At 54.5% G+C, this 20,662-nt stretch overlaps 1 protein-coding gene across 1 annotated transcript in view; it reads left to right on the top strand.

Moving 5' to 3' along the window:
- Positions 1 to 1,382: 1,382 nt before the first annotated feature.
- Positions 1,383 to 20,662, top strand: part of USH1C (USH1 protein network component harmonin) — a 44,423-nt gene continuing 25,143 nt past the window's right edge. The window contains exons 1-12 of the mRNA XM_053673175.1: positions 1,383 to 1,514; positions 11,169 to 11,236; positions 12,683 to 12,826; positions 12,963 to 13,101; positions 16,248 to 16,356; positions 16,490 to 16,514; positions 16,703 to 16,760; positions 17,011 to 17,105; positions 18,379 to 18,463; positions 19,398 to 19,457; positions 19,615 to 19,671; positions 19,984 to 20,126. Of these exons, the coding sequence (XP_053529150.1) occupies positions 1,479 to 1,514; positions 11,169 to 11,236; positions 12,683 to 12,826; positions 12,963 to 13,101; positions 16,248 to 16,356; positions 16,490 to 16,514; positions 16,703 to 16,760; positions 17,011 to 17,105; positions 18,379 to 18,463; positions 19,398 to 19,457; positions 19,615 to 19,671; positions 19,984 to 20,126 (1,019 nt within the window). The 5' untranslated portion in view covers positions 1,383 to 1,478. The remainder of the gene's footprint in view (positions 1,515 to 11,168; positions 11,237 to 12,682; positions 12,827 to 12,962; positions 13,102 to 16,247; positions 16,357 to 16,489; positions 16,515 to 16,702; positions 16,761 to 17,010; positions 17,106 to 18,378; positions 18,464 to 19,397; positions 19,458 to 19,614; positions 19,672 to 19,983; positions 20,127 to 20,662) is intronic.

Genomic DNA, 20,662 nt, shown 5'->3' with positions numbered 1-20,662 from the left:
CCCTGGGGGGAGGCAGTCGAAGGGACCCGGGGGTGCTGTACCAGTGGACAACATTTCCTCTCGGAAGGGCATTTGCCATTCTGCCTGGATTCTAAACATGGCTACATGACGTAGCAGTGACAGGTACAGAACCAGCAAAGTAAGTTGGAGAGAAATATATTTTGTGTGTCTTTCCTGGACCTTTGAAAATCCCACAGTTCTTTCCCTTGTATCTCTGATGTAACTAGTTAATACTAAGGTGAGATCATGGATAATGTTTTAAGATTCTTCTCCAGGAGAGATTCGCATCATAAACTAGGCAATAATGGAACCCAAATAAAATGTCTAATGGCGAAACGTCAGCTCCTGGGGGGCAATGTAAAGGAGGGAGGGGGTCGTTAGGTGTCCCGATGCTTCAGTTGTGAGTGGCTCCCTGGTGGGGGCTGCTGCCCACCTCGTGTTCCTTCCCCCAGCGCGGTGCAGACAGGTCAGGCTCCCACCTTCCGCTGAGTCCAGATACAAGCTCCATAACTCAAGGCCCTCTGTGAGGTCCCCTCACACCTGTTTTATTACCCCTTTCCTGGCTGCCTCTTCTCAGTCTGTACCAGGCTTGGTTCGTCACTGTCTTTGCACCCGGCACCAGACCTGGAGCTGTGCAAACTTCGGTTGAAGTGAATCGAATGAAGCAGACGGAGTCTCAGGCCTGGGTGAAGGTCAGCTGTAAGTCCAGCTGTCCTTGCTAGGCTCTTCCATGCTTCAGGGAATGTGAGTGTGTGTGTAGGTGTGTTTGGAGGGAGTGGGCTAGGGGAGGTGGGTGGGGAAGGTTGTTGAGGAGGGGTGCTCCCATCCACCTGTTCTGGCCTCTGTGGGCCACAGTGATGCCCAGCCCCCAGGAATTCGCAGACTGAAGATTTCTTCCTAGTGGGAAAAGCCCATGAAGGAGTCCATTACAGAATGCGAGCTGAGTGTGGCAAGGGGTGACAGACTGCCTCATGAGGGCAAATGGGCCTCTATGTTGTGCGTCCAGAGAAAATTGACTAGATTACCCCCACCCCTACCCACCTATGTGCACGTCTCAGGACCTCTGTGGTCCCCACAAAAAGAGATGTCCCAAACCTCTTCCCCAGCCTCCAGAGATCCTCTCCTTCACCCGCGTGTGTTTGGAGGGTCAGCTCTAGAGGACTGGATTAGCCAGCCACCCACCTTCACCACCACAAACACACACTGCAAGCCCTTTGCTCCAGGGGCGCGTCAGCGAGAAGCGAGTAAATTCAGGACCAATGTCCCAGGCCTCCGCGAGGCTCTCCTCGAGGCCCTGCCCCCGCCCCGCCCCGCCTCCAACCGGTCAGGCCCCGCCTCCACCTGGCCAGGCCCCGCCTCCACCTGGCCAGGCCCTGCCTCCACTGCTCGCTGACACCGTCGGCCGCGGCAGCCCACAGCAAGGCGCCCTAAGGAGCGAGTAGTGCGTTGACGCGTCGCGATCGAGATCTGTCCCAGCCATGGACAGGAAGGTAGCCCGAGAATTTCGGCACAAGGTCAGAGCTGCTTGGGGCTCCCTTTTCCAGTGGGACCTGAGGGCTCTGGGGAGGCTGGGACCCCCGTGGTTATTTGATTGCCAGTAGGAATCCCCTGTAAAACGAGAAAGGTGCGCTATGACCCCAGCTGTAGGAACTGCTAAAAGGATCTGAAGGTAGCCTTTCTCTTCCTGTCCCCCAGGGGCTGGGACTTCGTCCGAGTTGGAATTTCTTTCAGCCTTGACCTGAGCAGGACACTTCTCTGAGATGGCCCACTGTGGGAAGATCCCCCAGCTCCTCCTAGTGGCCCCGCTCACTTGGAGCAGGAGGAGAGGGCTGGGGCCGAGTCTGAGAGGCGGGGAAACCTGCATGTCTCTTTCTGTCTCCTGACCTCAAAACACTTCAGGGAGTCCCCACTCCCTTCCCAGCTTAAGGGCGTTTCCGAGTTCCCCAGAACAGAAGCGGCTGAGGAATAGGTGCTGGCCTGGGGGGGGGGGGGCAGTGGGAAGAAGGGAGGAGGTCCAGAGACTCAGCAGACCCTTCTGGCTGAGCCACTTCTCCCGCCTCCCCCCCTCCCCCGTGGGTCCCACTGAGGAGCTTCATTGGTGGTCAGGAACCCAGGCGCTGAAAGCTGCTCGATTTCACCCAGGGAATTTCCAGAACAGTGTCCAGAGCTGTGCAAGAGCCATTGAGGCCCTGAGACCAGAGAGGACCATTCAGGAGACCCAGGGCACCTCCCCACCAGGCCTTAGGGTGCCTCAGAACCCATTGGTGAAGCCAGAGGTGCCTGGAGCTACCCACAAGCCCTGGCAACTGAGGGCGACCGTGGGCCCCGTAGCCCTCCCAGAACCCCCAGGGTCAGTGTCTTTAAACCATGCAAACCCCTTCCCAAGCCTGAGCAGGGGAGAGCTCCCTCCCCACAGAAAGGCCCAGGGGGGCCCAAGGAGCCGCGGCAGGGGCCACAGGGGCCAAGGGCTAGGAGCTGGGGTCAATCGTCCATTGAATAAACAAGTTGTGAGTATCTATTCTGTGCCAGACCCAGTCTCTGCCCTCAAACTGTTATTCGTGTTCCAGGGGAGGTGGACCCTACACTAGTAGTAACTACCCCACCGCTGGCTGCTGAGTGTTGTAATCAAGGTTTGCTGGGGGGCACAGAGGGGGCTGCTCATACCAGCGGAAGTCTGAAAATGAGGCGTTGCACACCCAGGGGAGAGAGATAGCTGGCGAATAGCTAAGGGGGCATGAAGCAGTGTTCACTGGCCTACCCTCTTGCAAAGGGATGTGAGAGGAGAAATTTCAGCATCGGAGACATTGGGTGAGTGTAGATTTCAGACGACCCACTCTGAGCCTGCGGCACAGCTCCCGTCCCCCACCCCAGGGCTCAGGCTTGAATTTCACTTTCCTGCCTCTGGGTGGAAAGCAGGGCAGGGTCCTCTTTTGCCTTCCCCCAAGGTGGCGTAGAGTCTTTGCCTCTTTTGAGAGAATTACTTCTGGAGGCCCCGAGTCTGCCTCAGCCCCTGGGTCAGCTCCTGTTCCTCTTCAACAGGCCCCACAGGCTCCAAAGGGCCTCAGGCCTCTGTGTTTTCACTGCCCTGCTCTTCCTCATCACAAGTCATTACCTATTAATGCCCTGTGTGTGCGGGCGGGGCAGGCGCCATACTGGGCAAGGCCTGGGCTGGACTTTGTGCCCTGCAGCTTGGGAGGCGGCAGCAGCCTTCCCCTCCCAGGCTGGAGATCGTCTGGGAACTGGAGAGAAAGGAGGAAGCAGCTGAGGATAAAGTGGGGGCACACAGACATAGCAGGTGAAATCTACTACTAGCTGTTGATTGCTTTCTTCATGTCCCCTCCTTAGTGTTTCACAGCAAACGGACCCCTTGGGAATGATGTGTAATCTAAATCCATAGTGCATTAAAGGTGGTATGTAGTCACGGAAAGTGCTGTGTTTCCTCGAGCCAACTATTAACCTCTCTGTGCCTCAGTTTCTAAGTTAGGATAACAATAATATTCACCTAGTAAAGTTATTGTGCAGGCTGGATGGGAGTGTAAATAGAACCGGGCACTTAGCAAGTCCTCAGCAAATGTCCACAGCTGTTGTCTAGCATCTGGGGTAACGCATAAACTAGGGTCAAATCTCAACCCTGTCAACTCACTACCAGTGAGACCTTGAGCAAGCCACACACCCACTCCAAGTGTCCGTTTCCTTGGTTGTGAGATGAGGTTCCTGGTGCTCACCTGAACGGACAGGACATGAGAAATGGGAACTGAAGCACTGGCTGCTCTGGGCACACAGTAACCGTTCAGTAAATGGCCACATTGTTGCCACCCAGGGCTTCTGAGCAACAGGAGTCTCTTCCTCTGCGCTATAGGTTCCCTGAGGCCACCAGCAGCACTTAGGTAGGTGGTCTTCCTGGTCATAGCCTTGGGCCAGGCAGAAGGACAGAAAAGATGAAGGCTTCTCCCCCAGAGAACAAGCTTCTGAAGAGAAGGCTGCCCCTGTGCTCACTCACCTGCACAGTGCAGGAGCTTGGTTACTCATTTGCTCAAAAAGAATTTATTGCCCGTGAGTATCTGTAGTGTACTCCGCCCCAGGCCAAGCATCTGGAGGTGGGGTGGGATATGTAAAAAGGAGAGAAAGAGCCCCTGACTTCTAGGGATTTCCTACTCATTCATTCTTTATTTGTGCATGCAATATGTATTGCCTGAGCTCGTAACATAGGCCAGACAGCAGTTTAATCACTGAATAACAGAACAAATTCTGTGCCCTCCTAGAGAGCACACTCTAGTAGGGAAGACGGACACTTAACAAGTAAACCAACAAAAGTATGGTGTAATGCCAAGTAGTGATGGTGCTATGAAAAATATAAACTGGGGTGAGGGTATAGGGAGTATCGAAGTGGCACTCTCTACACTGGGTCATGAGGAAGAGGTGACATTTAAGCAGAGACCTGGAAGAAGTGAGGGAAAGAGCCTTGGGGATATATGTGGAAGAGCATTCTAAGAAAGGGAACAGCAAGTGCAAAGGCCCTGAGGCAACAGATGCTTGTCTTCTTTTGGAAGGACAGGTACGATGGTGTTTCTGAGAGGAATTTTGACAGAAATTCAGAGAGTGGTGGGAGAGGGATCAGAGGGGTGGTGAGGTAGGCCATGGCCAGGACTTTGGGATTTTTTTTTAAGCCTGATGAGGTGCCAGCAGGGGAGTGACATGACTGATTTACACTCGAAAGGAATTGCTTTGACTGCTGACAGAGAGCAGAGTGACAAGGCCAAGAGGGGAATTCAGTCGGGAGGCTCCTACAGGCCAGAGGCAGGGGCTTGGACCAGGGAATGGAGTGGTCAGACCCAGGACACAGTTAAAGCCAGGCCTGATGGGCCTTGCGGAGGGGGTGGCTGTGGGTGTGGAGAGAGAGGAGGCATCAGGGTCAGTCTGCATTTTTGAAGAAGAATCAAGTTGGCGGGGACAGAGTGGAAGGTGGTGGAAACTTAAGAGTTCCATTCTGGATGTTCTAAGTGAGATACCTGTTAGACCCTGAGACAGGTGAGCGAGAAGGCCGGTAGCTGCAGGAATGTGAAGACAGGGGGAGAGGCCTGTGCTGGACCTACGTCTCAGCGAGTCCTCGGGGTACGCATGGTAGTTCAAGCCCTGAGACTGATGGGGTCCCTTAGGGCAGGGCTGACAGACTCATTTTACCAGGGGCCACATCAGCCTGGCAGTTGCCTTCAAAAGCCAAATGTAATTTCAACTTTTTAACAGTTAAGGAGTAATGCCATTTATATAGTCCTAAAATTATTTCGACCCTTTGAAGGCAACGGTGAGGCTGTTATGGCCCCAGTAAAAACGAGTTTGACGCCCCTCCCTGCCTTAGGGAGACAGTACAGGTGGCGAGAAGACCTGGGACAGAGCTCGGGACCCCCAACCTTCAGAGGAGAGAAACAGCAAATAAGACCGGAGAACCAGGAACCGGGAGCGTGGGCAGCTGTGCCAAGTGCTGGGTCAGATGCTACCGAATAGTTGGCAAGAAACTAGTCTTTTGAAAAGATGAAGGATAATAAAACAATAAACAAGTAAACCCGGTACTATCCGGGATGCAAGCCTGGGAGGCCTGGGGAAAATGCGCCTGGACCCGTTCGCCCCACCGACATTAGGGAGGGCCCACTCTCTGCCAGCTGCTGGGAAACAGAATCGATATTGTTTATTCTTCCTTAGTTTTAAAAATACTTAGAACTATTTGTCAGGCACTGTTCTAAACATTTACAACTAATGACTCGTGAATAATTTAAAAATTATTACTCGTATGAAATAGATACTTTCATCCCCATTTTACAGATGCAACCCAGATGGGGCGGAGCTTGTTGGCCCCACTCTCCCCATTCCCACCAGGCCTGTGCCCGGCCACACACACGTTACTAGGGAAACAGGTGGGAGAGAGAAAGTACAACATGGCTTGGCGAGTCCCACGGCAGGGGTGGGAACCAAGTGCCATCCTGTGTGCACGTACTGACAAGGACAGGCTTTGTGGCTGAGCCTGAGGAAAGGCTTGATCAAGGAGAGCCGATGTTGGCGCTAAGGAGCCTTAAAGGTGGAGGAAGAGGTCACAGAGAGGAAAGGCTGCTGGACTGCCATCGATAACAGCTAACGTTTCAGACCAGCCGGGGTCAGGTGGGAGCAGCTGGCTCATCCAAACAGGAAACCGAAGAGAGTTTTATGAAGGGACTACAGACAGGGAAGGGCAGGAACACGTGAACCAACGAGGCTTGTTAACATAGCCTGGGAGGAGCAGCAGCTGGCAGCCAGGTGCTCCTGAAGACGAGGGTCCCCAGAATGGGGGACAGCCACGGCCCAGACAGGAGCTGCAGCCTCAAGTCCAGGGAACCTGCCTTAAGGGGACCCAGCATGGTGGCAGCCTGGAATCAACCCAGGGCCTTTCACCTCACCGCATCTCCACCCACTGCTGAACGCAGCAGGAAGCCAAGGGCCGGGAGCTCAGGCAAAGCTTCCTGGGACTCGGCAGGGTGGCAAAGGCCGGAGAGTGGGTCTGGAGATTGAGCAGACCTTTACCAGCCCTGGGCACTGTCCTAAGTACTTTACACGCATTCACTCATCTAATCCCCACCACGGCCCAAGGTCAAGTGGAACAATATGCATTATTTAATTTGTTCTTGCTCTCTTTCTCCCTCTTTGGCTGGGTGCACATGTAGAATTGAATTTGCATGAGCTAAAGGGTGTATGCTTCCCCTGCGTGGCTGTCCTGAAGGGCCAGACCATACAAAGGAATGAATGCTGGGAGGTGAGGCTGCTGAGGGCCAAGAATTTGCCTCTCGTGCCCCAGACAAGGGGCCCAATCCCCCTCTGCTCCCTGCCATAAAGACCTATAGCACAGAATCAGCTGAGCGTCAGTCAGAGAATGCTCATGTTAGTTGAAGGGGACCAGCTACAAGGTCAGACACAAAGTCATTGGGGATAGGGGACTGATGTGATAGAGAGACCCCTTCAACAGTAATTTGTAGATGGTGGGCTTCCTTAGGATATCTGCTCCCATGTTGAGAGGGAATCTAAGAAAAGGAAAGGCTTCCTAAACCTAGTTGGAGAGAAGACAGGGTATCTTACACATAGGTGCCCAATAAGTGTGTGTTAGACAAATGCATATAAAAAAATTCTACCTGGTAAGTGAATACCATGTGGTGTTCTGAAAAAGCACAGAGGTTTGGAGCCAGTGGGCATAGGGTGAAGTCTGAGCTCTGCCACTTCCCCGGGCCTCTATTTACTCATCTGTGAAATGGGGATGATATTGTCCAGTCACCTCAGAGGGTTGTTGGGAGGTCAAAGACAATACACATGAACTTCCTCAGACATGGCGGGCAGTCAGTAAACAGAATCTGTCCTGAATGAGGGAGCCGGTCAAGCAGAGCCTCAGGCTGGGAGGCTGGTGAGCAGGCTCCAGACTGTGCAAGGCCAGGAGAGACTCTGGGGCTTGTATTCATTCACCTTACACAAAGGCAGCATTCACAGGGGAGGAGAGAGGACAGTCCCTCTTGCGTGAGTCTGGGACTTACTTTTTTGTCACGAGCTGAAACTTAGCTAAGAGGAGGAAGATCCAGGGGGCTGTGGCAAGTGCGTGCTGAGGAGCAATGGGGGGCCAGTCACCCAGGACAGGCCAGGAGGTTGGAAGGGAGGCTCCAGACTAGAGCAGCTGGTGTTCATGTGTCCCTCAGCAGACACCACTGAGCACTGTGCACCTGAGTGCACAGCCCTGAGCACGGGTGGTTTACCTGCACCCGAGCGCAAGTCATGGGGAGAAGCCACACAGCGTCCCAGAGCAGGCGCTCCAAAGCCGATGGAGGATCCTTCTGGCAACTTTGCTAGAACTGAGACTCCAGGAGGTGTGTGTGTGGAGGCGTACCATATAAGGTTTTAAAACTTAAACATAATATCTGCATTATGGTGGTGACATTGTGTTATGGTCAGGCCTCCAGAGAAGGGTCCATCTCGCTCAGTTGTCTGAGGTGTGAGCGTGTGCGTGTGACATTCCACACAAACCAGATATGTTTTCCCAGCTGTCGTGATGAGTGGATGGCTTCCTGAATGAACACGTTGAAATTATCGAGGTACATGGAGCATTAGGAGTCAGGGCAAGGAGGCTGCAGGGTGCTGGGGGGAGGGTCTCTTCCGCTGCAGCTGGAGTCCCACTTAGGAAAGGTGGAGATGACCCTGGAGAAGCAGGTGAGGGCAAAGCTCAAGGCCAGGATTTGAGTGACCTGACTGGTGAGAGTGAGGGGACGTCAGGCTAAAGAGCTGAACTTGGCAGCTGCCTCAGGAGACTGGTAAGATGTGATTTCGGGGGGGAGGAGAGGGTGCCCTGGATGCAGTGGTCAACACTGGAGCGCTGCCTGCAGGACCGGGACCCCAAGACCCCCAGGAACAGGCTCTTTTCCACAAAGACCAGGTGATCGGTGCTTGGCTGGGAAGGCAGAAAAACAGAATCGTAGACTGTAATGTTGGAAATTGCTTTTGGCCCCTGCTCCCACTTTCCACCCAGTGCATGAACGCTGCCCACCGAGGACAGCGGTGGGCATTTCTGCAAGGAGGGGTGGGAGGGAGCATCGGCCGGAAGGCCTCAGCCAACAGAATTCGCTCTCCTATCCTTTTTCTCATGTGCCCCACAGCTGGAGTTGGGCTAGAAGCCCTTTGGTCAGTGTCCTCACTGCAGCCAGAGCAGATGGGGTTTTCACGCTCCCCTTGGAGAGCAGAGCATCCATGGCTCAGTCTTTCAGAGGTTTCCCGCTCATTACGAAACCAAACCAAAACGGTTTTCTTGCCAGTGCAGAGGAAATAGATGGGGATTTGAGATAAGGAAGAACTTCTTGAGAGCAAAGGGCTTGAAATTTTGGCCTAAAGAGGCCCTGGAGTTTTTCTACAGCAGGAAGTGCTCCATCAGGAACAGCGGAGCCACAGAGCCCATGGTTCGAACCTTAGCTCTGTCTCATTAACTGTGGGGGGCCTTGGGTGAGTTGATTTAACCTCTCTGGTCTTCGGTGTCCTCATTTGCAAAATGATGTGAGGATATTGGCCTCATACGGCTGGTGAGATAAACGAGAGGAAGCCCGCCTCCAAAAGCTCCTGGTGCCATCCCATGGTCACTCTGCAAACATTATGTCCCTTCCCCTTCTGTTCCCACGCTTCCCTTCCTCCCATTCCCCCAAGAGGCAGGAGGATGGACAAACCTATTCTATATTTATTTATTGACCCCTTGCCATGTGTTAGGCACAAGGCATTTACAACAGATGGACCTCATCCTTGCCCTCATGGGGTTTCTGTCTGTTAAAGGGAATAAACCAATTCACACACAAAAAAGCAAGCCTTGAATTACAAACTGTGACTGCTGTAATGAAGGGACCGGAACATCTCTGGGGGCTGGAATGGATTCTATTTGGGAAAGTGAGCAGGAAGACCTTCCTGGAAAGGAAGCCAGCTGTGCAGGGAGAGAGGAAGCAATCCAGGCAGAGAGAACAGCATGTGCCAAGGCCCTGAGGCTGAAGCAAGTATGCCCTGTAGGAGGCACAGATTAGAGGCCCTGGTAGTCAGGAGGAGTGGCAGGAGATGAAGTTGGGCTCTAACAAATCCAAGTAAAGATTTCAGATTTGAATTTTAAGCACAATGGGAAACTATTAAACAAGCCAGTGATGTGATGCAATTTATAAAGATAATTCTGGCCCCTGACCCCAGGGGAGTTCAGAATGTTTCTCTGCTCAGACTCATCCACTACAGTGGAACGTGGCAGCCCAGGCCTGTCTCACGGGGTCTGTCCCACCCCTCTCATGCGGGCCCAGGCAGAGCCCAGGCTGTGTCCTCGGGAGGTGTCCACTTATGTGGTGCGTGCAAGAGCCCGGGCTACTGCCCTGAGATTTGGTACCACCCACTCGAGCACACGCTTCGGTTCCCATCTTCCAGCTGACTGGGAGCGCCTGGCCTGGAGGAGGCGGGCAGCGACATAGGGGAAAGCAGGGGTGCTCTTGAGCAGGTGGGGCCCAGCTGTGACACAGCGGAGGGCAAGCCTCCTAGGTCATTCTCACCTTCGCTGAAATGCTCGTCTCACTTCAGAGAGAAGAAGGCACTGCCAGAGACCAGAAATCTGGGTTCCGTACCCCCCTGTTTGGGGCAGAAGCCTGCAGGGCGGGGCCTAGTATGTTGGGACAGACAGACTACTCCAGAACCCCTGAGATACCCATAGAAAGAGGCAGAGCTGCTCAGGCCCTTCTCTGAGGACCGGTCTGGTGGGAGCTTCCAGCTTCCAGCAGCAGCTTCTCTCTTGGGGAGCTGAGGCACTGGGCCATGCGGTTGGGCTTGGAGGCTGCAGGAGCTGGGAACCCGGTGATTTCTCAGGTCTCTGACCTTGCCCTCTCACTCAGTCTTGGGCTGAAGAGGAGCCCAAGGATCCAGTGCATAGAGATTTGCACCGAACTGTTTCAGGGAGTGGAATTCAAGGCTTCTGGTCCACTAGCTCCCCTGAGACTGAGGTGCTAATGAAACAGCTCCTGACCCTGACCTTGGAGTCCCAGCCATTGACGTCAGCAAAGATGAAATAATGTAACTTGACTCCCCCCCTGCAGGGGGTGGGGGCACATTCAGGGGCCTGGAGAGGGGAAGGAGCAGCCAGAAGTCGGGGCTAACCAAGCCTAGGCCCGGAAGGGACAGGGTGGAGCTGCCCCTGGCAATGGTGACACAGAAGAACAGTAGTGGGGCGCTTCCGGCGGCGGGTGGGATGTGCTACCTGAGCGAGTGGCCCAGATCCTTCCTGAGAGCAGTTATCAGGCACTACAGCCACCGTCAGGTAAGACCAGGGCGCTGGCACTGTTGTTGACCCCTGGGCACCGACCGAGGAGCAGCACTGCTATCGTGGGGTACCTCTCCGTCATATGTGTGCCTATGCGTGGGTACCCCCCCAGGAGAGGCTCAGCCCGCCACATCAGGAGGTGCGGAGTGCCCCTGTGGCCCCTCATGGGTGGTCTTCAAGGGCGTGATGTGTTGGTGGCGGAGGCCCAGCCCGCCTGCGGCTTTCTTCCTCTCCTCACGGCCCAGCCCAGAGGAGATGCTGAGGAGGGCCCCAGCGGGGGTCTCCCCCTGCCCTGCAATGTGTTATGGGGGTGCTGGGCCTGTAATTCTGCTCTTGGGTTTTTCAGGTGGACTTTCTGATAGAAAATGATGCAGAGAAGGACTATCTCTACGATGTGCTGCGGATGTACCACCAGTAAGTGCGCCGAGTCTGCTGCTTCTGGGCCACCTGGGTCCCTCCGTCTGCAGGCAGCCCTGGGATGGGTTGTTCTGAGACAGGAGGACTTCCCCTCCCGTCCTGCAGAGCTTGGGCGCGGGGCAGACGCACAGGCTCCTGGGAACCAAATGGGCACGCCATTCACTTGTCTCAGCAAATATTTACGCACTCTGTGCACAGCTCTGTGCTGGGGGCTGGGCACACCTGTGAGCATGACAGAATGGTCGCTGCCCTCAGGTTGCTCACAATCCGATGGGGGCAGGCTGTCAAGTGGTCAGATAGGCTCAATAGACCGGGACTGCTGGAGTAGGACAGGAAGTGCCAGCTGGCCCCATAACCAGTGTCAGGTGTCTCTTATCACCCACCTGCGTTTTGATTCATCCAGCATGCATTTATAAGCTCCTGCCACTTGCTGGGTGCCTCGCAGACTCTGGTAATGAAGAAGATCTACTTTCTTCCCTCAACTAATTCATGGCCTAGGGAGGGGAGATGGACAGACACTGCAAACATAAAAACTCTAATATAAGTAAGTTACAGTAAAATAACCTCTAAATAGAAGTAAAAGGATGTGAAGAAAGGAGTTTCATTTCTAACCATGGGGGAAAGGACCAAAAAGGCATGAGCTGGGCTTTGAAGGATAAGAAGATCGATAGGTGGAGAGAGTAGAGAAGGACATTTGGGATGAAGGGTCAACATTAGCAGGTATGAATTGAAGATGTGAAAACTCAGGTGTGACTGGGAAATGACCAGGAATCTGGGGGAGTAGAGCTTGGGGCTCCAGGTGACCAGAGAGAGCCACCAACCGGAGCAGGTGCAAGGAGACAGGTTATGGAGGCCCCGAGCCTGCTGGGAGAATGGATCGTGTCCTCTGGGCAGTGGGGAAGCATGGACGGTTTTGAGAAGAGAAGTAGCTGGCATTTGGAAAAGGTTAGATGAGAGGGCACAAGTTGGCAGGCGCTGGGCAGATGCAGGCTGGAGACACCAGGGCCCAGATCGTGGGAGGAGGAGGTGTGTGGGAGATGTCACGAATGTAGACTTTACGGAGTTCAGCTACAGAGCAGAAGTGTCAGACCGGAGAATGATAGGGGTCACCCCCATCTCACATGACGTTTCCCGTCTGGAAAGATCCTGGGCTTCAGGCCAGGCAGAGTCAAGTTTGAATCCTGATTCAATGTCATTGGCAAAATGGGTTAATAATCCCTGCCTCTTCAGCTTCCTTATGCTACCCGCATGAGAGAACAAAGCTCTTCTGAGACTCCTGGCCTGGAGTTCGGGGCTCTGGGCCTTTCAGGAGAGTGCTTCTCAGGTCCAAAGCCTGGGCCCAGTGGGTGGGGGAGCCAGCCCAGCACTGCTTTCTCTGGGAATCCTTGGGTCTCAGAGCTCATGGTCATGGGTGAGGCTGCAGGTGTCCCCCTGTCTCTGCAGGACCATGGACGTGGCCGTGCTCGTGGGAGACCTGAAGCTGGTCATCAATGAGCCCAGCCGCCTGCCCCTGTTTGACGCCATCAGACCTCTGATTCCGCTGAAGCACCAGGTGGAGTACGACCAGCTGACGCCCCGGCGCTCCAGGTGCGGAGGGAGCCACCGGGCTTGGAGGCAGGGGATGGGAGAGGTCCCCCTGGGCTGGACAGGGTCGCTCATGAGTGGATGGGCAGCACGGGTGGTCGGGTCGGAGCTGGGCCACCACGGACTTCTCCTACGGCAGGAAGCTGAAGGAGGTGCGTCTGGACCGCACAAACCCTGAAGGCCTCGGCCTCAGTGTGCGTGGCGGCCTCGAGTTCGGCTGCGGGCTCTTCATCTCCCACCTCATCAAAGGAGGCCAGGCAGACAGCGTTGGGCTGCAGGTGAGCGAGCGGAGTCCCGGGGTTTCCTGCCTCCCCTCCCTCACTCACTGGGCTGGGGGTGGTCACCTCACCTTTGAGACTTTGGGAGAGGGAGAGGCTGGCACATCCTGCTAGATTTTCCTGAGGCCTGTAGAAATCAGGCTGCCGGCGATTGCCCGTTTTCTTGAGTGTGTTGGGAACATGGGTCCCACCTGCTGCCGCAGCCCCGCACCCCTCCTCCCCTCCTTCCTAGTTACATCCTAACTCCTAAAGTTTTGGACACGTAGCCTTGTCCTGGAAGGTAAAAGGACATCCTGGTATAGTATCCAGACTGTCCCGGCCTTGCTCTTCATTGGCCGTGTGACCTTGGTGAAAACATTTCACCTCATGCCTCAGTTTCCTCATCTGTAAAGTGGGGGTGTGAGGATACCATCTACCTCGTCATGTTGTTATGAGCAGTAAATGAATTCATATCGTATAATATTTATAACAGCACCTGACGCATAAGTGCTCTGTGTTTGTGAGGTGAGCGGAGAGAAAGCTTGAATAAACACCTAGAATGTGCGGGGTGACACGCTCACTCACCACCAGTCCTCGTTCTATTCCTTGGCTGTAACAGAGGCCCAGGGTCTTGATCACAGTCACAGCCAGCCAGTGGCAGAGCCAGGATTTGAACCCAGGTCTCCTGACTGCCAAGCACAGGGATCTTTCTTCAGCACCCCAGATGCCCTGTCCCTGGGGTCCCCACATCTCAGTGTCTGAGCAGAGATGGGCAGACCTCCAGGTCTCACTCCTGCCAGAGCCCAGAGCTGTGTTTTCCGATGTCCAGATAAAAGAGGCCCTCCCACCCCCCTCAGAGCTTCCAGCATGTTCGTTATCAACATCCCAATCTGGGCTGCCAAGCCAGGGGCTTCAGGGGCCCGAAGGCAAAAGGTACGAGACGCCGTGGAGTGGGAGGTGGAAACCGGGAGCTGACAGACATCGCTTTGTTCTAAATCCCTGTCTCACGGCTCGCCGGGGCGGCTGAAATTTCAGCCGCTTCATTATTCCTCCCCCGCGCGGCACATTTTCCAGCCCAGAAATGCAGCCAGGGAGAAAAACATAATGAGCTCCTCTCCTGGGAAGCCCTGTTTTCCGGAGTGAGCGCTCCTTCTAGAAAAGAATTTCTCAATGTTGCCCCCGTGACTGGGGCATTCTAATGAAATGGAGTTTTATCTTCCCACCGATTTCTCAGGTTATGAATTATCGACCCTTTCTCGGGCGGACAGGCTCATCCCTCCTTTGTGCCGCTGCCCCTCGGATCGTCATTTCATTGTGGCCCTTGCACAAAGGGCCTTTTGCAGGGCTCCACTCGGGAGCGAGAGAGAAAGAGAGGAAAGCCGATCCAGCAACCTGAGCCAGGGGCTGTGTGGGAACGATTCTGACTGGGGTCCCCAGCCATTCCCTTTAGGAAGAAGACAGGGAACTTCACCCAGAGGAGCTGGGGGTAAAAAAACACCTTCATCCATTCACCTGTCTGGGTTCATGTTTCTGGGGAGATCTCATGCCTGAGTGCGGCTGGAGGAAGATTCTGGAAGGCAAGGGAGGGGCATGTTCAGGCACAGCCTGGCGGACTGAAGGCCCTGCTGATCTGGGCCTGTCAGGTTGGGGGTTTGGGCCCACGGACATGACCCAGCCTCAAACCCCATCTCTCCGCTTTTAGCCCCCTACTGGAGAGATTTTAGATTTTTTTCAAGTGTTTCCTGTTTGAACCCACATCCTTTGCCCTGCCCTGGGCGATCTGTGCAGCACAACTCGCTGTACAGTTGGGTCTGGGGAACGAGAATGACTCTGCCTGCCCTGGTTGTCCCAGCTGTAAAATGGGCGGAGTAATCCCTGCCTTCCCTGCGGGACTCAAGGGCTCTGGCAGGCGGGAAGGACCCAGAGACTGCAGGGCACAGGGACGGCAGCCAGGCTTGGCCAAGCGCCCTTCTTTTCTGCTCCTGAACACCCAAGACACAACACTTGTTGTCTGTCGAGGAAACCTGACAGTCAACTCCCAGCAACACCGTTGACTGGCTGGGTGACCTTGAGCAAGTGACGCCACCCAAATGAGCCTCAGTTTCAATAGGTGTCTGAGGTTCCCTCCAGCCCCGCAGTTACTAAGTGAGGAGCTTCAGGCCAGATCCCCAGGGCCAAGGTAGGCGGAAGAGCCCAAGGCAGTGTCCAGTGGGGGGCAGTCTCACCGTGGAGCCGCATCCCAGGCCGGCCCCCCCATCTCTCCCCATCTAATGAGGGCTAAGTCCTGAGAAGGGGCATCTGAGCTCAGGTTTGACTAATAATAACAATAACAACCACTCGCTTATTACTTTCGGGGTTCCAGGAGGTGGCTGTCCTTACGTGTGCACCCTCAATTTTCACAGCAACTGCAGCATATCCCCATTTTAGAGATGGGGGAAACTGAGGTTCAGAAAGTCGAACAGACTTGCCCAAGGTCACACAGCTAATAAGAATAAGAGCAGAGGGGTTTGAAGCTGGGACATCTGATGCTAAAGCCTTAATGTTCATTTAGTGTTCTTTGCTCACGCCCAGAATGGCGATTCAGAGGTCAGGGCTGTAGCTGGTTAAAATGTCCATCAAGTTTCCATTGAGTGGAAAAGAAGGGATCGTGTGTGTGTCAGTGATGCGAGCTTGGGTCGAGAGTCATGGACGTTCACACCCCGACTCTGTCATGCTGTTGCAGGGAAGCCTGTCCTTGGGGTGGGGTGGGACAAAGGCCAGGGAAGAGCTGCTGGACTCTGGGTGAAGGGTCGCCCTCTGCATGGATTCTGGAACCTGTTGGTGCTCCGAGGGGGTAAAAGGGACACCGGTGTGAGGATACAGCCTTCAGTTCCACTCCCAGCTCTGCTACCCACTCTCCGTGCCCCTGCCCCACTGTCTTGGTCTTCCCATCTGTAATATGGGGCCGCACAAGATTGTTTGGATGTGCCACCATCCTGGGAACCCTCAGGCTATTGAGGGTGGGTTGGTTGTGCCAAGGCACTAGGGCACGTATCAAAGTTTCTTTGAGGGGAGGCAGGGCCATTGTCCTCTTTGCTGGAGAGCAGGCCCGGGGCATCTGGCAGAGAGCCTGCCCAGCCACCTGACGTCCCTTCAGCCTGGTGCTTGTTCCCCCGTCTGTGGCCAAGGTAGGGGACGAGATCGTCCGGATCAACGGGTATTCCCTCTCCTCGTGTACCCATGAGGAGGTCATCAACCTCATCCGCACCAAGAAGACTGTGTCCATCAAAGTGAGACGTGAGTGAGGCCAGAGGGCAGAGATGGGGTGGTGCAGATGGTGGGCTGGGGAGGGTCGGCAGCAGGGAGTCAGCTCCTGGGGGAGGCAGGGAGGGCAGAGGAGCCGTCCTAACCCCCATCCTCTCTCCCACAGACATCGGCCTGATCCCTGTGAAGAGGTGAGCAGGGCCCTCCCTGGGGACGCAGGGTCTGGGGATCAGCCCTGGGGTCTGACTTCCCACAGGCCAGCACTGCCCCTGGACCAGCGGTGGCTGGGGACTCCAGAGGGCCCAGATCTGGACTTGGGCCTGATGCTTCAAGTATCTCTCTCTAATGACCCCCCCCTTCTCTTTTCCCTTCCTGCCAGCTCCCCAGACGAGCCCCTCAAGTGGCAGTATGTGGATCAGTTTGTGTCAGAATCTGAGGTAGGGGCCAGAGCCCCCAGTGATGGGGTCTGAGTGAGTGGTCTTCAAGGAGGGGCTCACGTGGCCCCAGGGCACCTGGAAAGCCCCTGTGGGTGATGGGCCTCCGCCCAGCCCAGCAGGTACAGAGACCCCCACCCTCACCAGGGACAGAATAACCACAGGCTCCCATGGGGACAGCAGTGCTTATGAGCTCAAGTAGCCATTTGCACACATGTGACACCTAGTGACCCTTATTCTATCCTTCCTCCAGGGTGGGCGGGGCATCCTGGGCTCTTCAGGGAGTCGGGAAAACAAGGAGAAGAAGGTCTTCATCAGCCTGGTGGGCTCCCGGGGCCTCGGCTGCAGGTGCGTGACTGGCAGGCCCTGGGGCTCTCTCGTGGCCAGCAGACCCCAGTAGGGCCCCAACACCTCTCCCCTTTCTCACTGCTGCTTCAGAGGGAACTTTTCTTCATGGGTAACGACATCCCTTGGTGCTGGGTCTCCCCTTTGAGTTTCACAATGGCCCTGTAGGGCCACGGGGACAGCTCTAATAGGTCCATTTTACAGATGAAAAACTGAGGCCCCCAGGAAGAACCACTTTCCTTTGGTGGGTCCTCGAGTCACAGTAAATGGAGCCTGTCCTGCTGGTCATCTCTGTCACTGTTCCCTTGTCACTTACCATCTTGTGGGCTTCCTGCAAACTGGCATAGGTTGCAGACATAGTCTTATTGAGCATGCAGATGCTACAGTCACAGATGAAGGGGTCAGTCCCTGCTCTGTCACTTGTGAGCGTGGGAACCTTGGACAAGTTATCTAACCACTCTGAGCCTCAGTTTCTCCCTCGATAAATTGGAAATAATAAAGTCCACCTTGTGAGGAGGAATAAGAAGACAGAGCTTAGTGCCTGTCAAGTAATAAGCAGTCAGTAAATACCAGCTATTCTTTTTTGAGTTATTCTTACTGTTTCCACTCATTCACATTTACTCAACACTTTTCTGCCAAGTATAAGTAAGAAAGAAGTCCCTCCTTTCTAAGAGATCACAGCCTAATATTGAAGCCAGCCACATAAATGGTTACAATATAGAGTGACAAAGATGCCAATGGAGCTGCATTCTGCATCAGGCTGACAGATAAGTTTCCAATCCTGTGCTATCTCTAATCGATTAGCAGTGGCTGCCTGGACTGCTGTTTTGCAAAGAACTCTAAGACTGTATCTGGGCTTGGTGGGAGAGCACTGTGATCAGTGACTCCTGCCACAGGTCGGGGAGGGGAGAACAATGGTACAAATGCCACCCTTGCGGTAGGTGTTTTAGGAGCACTGAGAAGGGAGCAACCACTTCGTCTTAGGAAAGAAAAGGCATTTCATTTAAAACCTTGTAGAGAAGCTAGCACTGGAGTCTTAAGGAATGAATAGGAAAGTGCTAGGAAAAGAAACAGCATATGTGATATTCCATGCGAGGGGTTGGGCAGGGTAGTTTTCCGTGGCTGTTGCCACAGGTGGGCCGCGGAGAGCTGAGTTCATGGGTGAGCTGTATCCTGAGGGGCTGGAGCACTGGACGCCAGGCGGAGGGGGCCGGACACTGCGAATGAGCAAGCGCTGAAGGCAGAGGCTCACCTGCATTTCCCATCACTTCCGCAGCATTTCCAGCGGCCCCATCCAGAAACCTGGCATCTTCATCAGTAACGTGAAGCCTGGCTCCCTGTCTGCCGAGGTGGGCCTGGAGGTGAGTGGCCCTGGCCGGGGGCAGACCGCGATCACACAGTGACGGAGGCACGTGTCTTCCCACGTAGCCCTCTCTCGGCGATCACTGGCTGATGCTTCCTACCCGCCCCCCAGGGAAAGTGTCACGGGGGTGGCATTCGACCCTTCCTACAGTCTTCTCCAGCTCTGAGAGTCTTCGGTCCTACACATGGGATGTAGTAATACTGACCAAAGAGGTGGCACTCGCTGAGTGCTCATTGGATCAGACGTTGTTCTAAGCCCTTTAAAATGGGTAAGAACTCTTAGAATTAGGTACTATCATTATCCCCATATATTATCCATTTTACAGATGGGGAAACTGAGACCCAGGGAAAGTATGTGATTTTTTCCCGAGATCATGTGCCTAGAATGGTAGGGTTGGGATTCAGCCAAGGCGATCTGATGCCAGAGCTGGAACTTTTGACCTCCACTTTGGACAAATGGTTTCCTCTTTTTGTGCGTCAGATTTCTCTCCCATAAAATGGGGAAATAGCCTTCCTTCTAGAGACATCATGTGGATTACATGAGTTAATACACATGCTTAGAACAGGCATATAGTAAGGGATTGATGAATGTCAGGTGCCAATTATTATCATGACTCAACACAGCCACAGCTACATGAGAAGCCCAAAGGCTCCTGTGTCTACATACTGAGTTTTTAAAGCAAATGTCATAAATTCAGTCAAAAGAATGAACCTCTACTGATACCATATTTGGCAGCTGACAAAAGAGATATGAGGTAGGGGGCCCTGGGAGAACCCCTCGGAGCTTTCTAACTGCGCTGCTCATCCAGGAGAGCCGAGGCGCGGCCACCTAAGGCCCAACCTCTGCCCTTGCTCCCCAGGGGAACCTTTCCTGCAGATAAGTCAGAGTACAGATAGTGCAGACGCACTGATCCCTCTCCGTCTCTCCTCCAGACAGGGGACCAGATTGTCGAAGTCAACGGCATCGACTTCTCCACCCTGGACCACAAGGAGGTGAGGCGTGGGATGTTCACCTGCTGGCGTTACCACCTCTGCCCTCCACTTCTCACCCCCTCCCCCTGCCATGGTGACTGACACCTTCCGTGCTCTCTAGAAGCCTCAGTTTCTCTGATCTGTCAGGCCTCAGCTGACTGTCTGCCCGTCCCCACAGGCCGTGAACGTGCTGAAGAGTAGCCGCAGCCTGACCCTATCCATCGTAGCTGGAGCTGTAAGTCCAGAATGAGCTTCTGGGGGCTCCATGGCCCCTGACCTCCAGGCCCAGCCACTCAGAGCCCTGATCTCTGCCACACACTCCCGAGAAGAGCCGAGGGGTCACCTTCCCTGAAGCTCTGACAAAACAGAGCAAGGGGATCTCTGCCCAGCCAGGGGACATTCGGGTCAGACACAGCAGGGACCACAGTGCCTGACACTGGGGTCACGGTGATGAGAAGAGAACCCTCATCTTGGCCCCCAAGGCAGTGGCAGTGGAAGCCCAGGTTCCCCTGGGGACTGAACAAGGTGTCTCTTTTCTCCCCACGAGGGCCGGGAGCTGTTCATGACAGAGCGGGAGCGGCTGGAAGAGGTGAGGCAGCTCGAGCTACAGAGGCAGGAGCTTCTCATGCAGAAGCGGCTGGCGATGGAGTCCAACAAGATCCTCCAGGAGCAGCAGGAGATGGAGAGGCAGTGAGTGTGGCCAGCTAGGGCGCCTCTGTCCTACCCTCCCAGACTGCCGTACAACCCCACCCGCCTTGCTTCCCGCTCACTGCATCCTGAGCCGACCTCATCCTGTCCCCCTGAGGACTGTCCTCAGACAAGATGGGTCCAATGGTGGTCTGCATAAGCATCCTGGGCCTTCAGACCACCTGGCTCCTCCCTCCTTGCCAAAGAGAACCCCCAATTTCCAAGACCCAGGAATATGCATGCATATGGGGCTACTACTAGCAGTAGCTAACATCTGTTGAGTACCAATCATGTGGCTGGCATTGCATTATGGCCTTGTGTATGTTACCTACTTTCATTCTCACAATAGCCCTGTGAGACAGATGGTATTAAACCCATTTCACAGATGAGGAGACTGAGACCCAAAGAGGGTAAGCCACTTGTGGGCAGAGTGACACGTGGCCAAGCTGGCCTTCACACCAGGTAGTCTGACCTCATCTATGGTGATAAGCCCTATGCCCCTACGTCAAGTGGTTGAGATAATAAATTGAGAGAATAAT

Source organism: Artibeus jamaicensis, unplaced genomic scaffold (genome assembly GCF_021234435.1).
Source record: "Artibeus jamaicensis isolate MK-2021 breed Jamaican fruit bat unplaced genomic scaffold, CSHL_Jam_final contig_797, whole genome shotgun sequence".
Lineage (NCBI taxonomy): Eukaryota > Metazoa > Chordata > Mammalia > Chiroptera > Phyllostomidae > Artibeus > Artibeus jamaicensis.
This window is presented reverse-complemented; position numbering and strand designations above follow the sequence as displayed.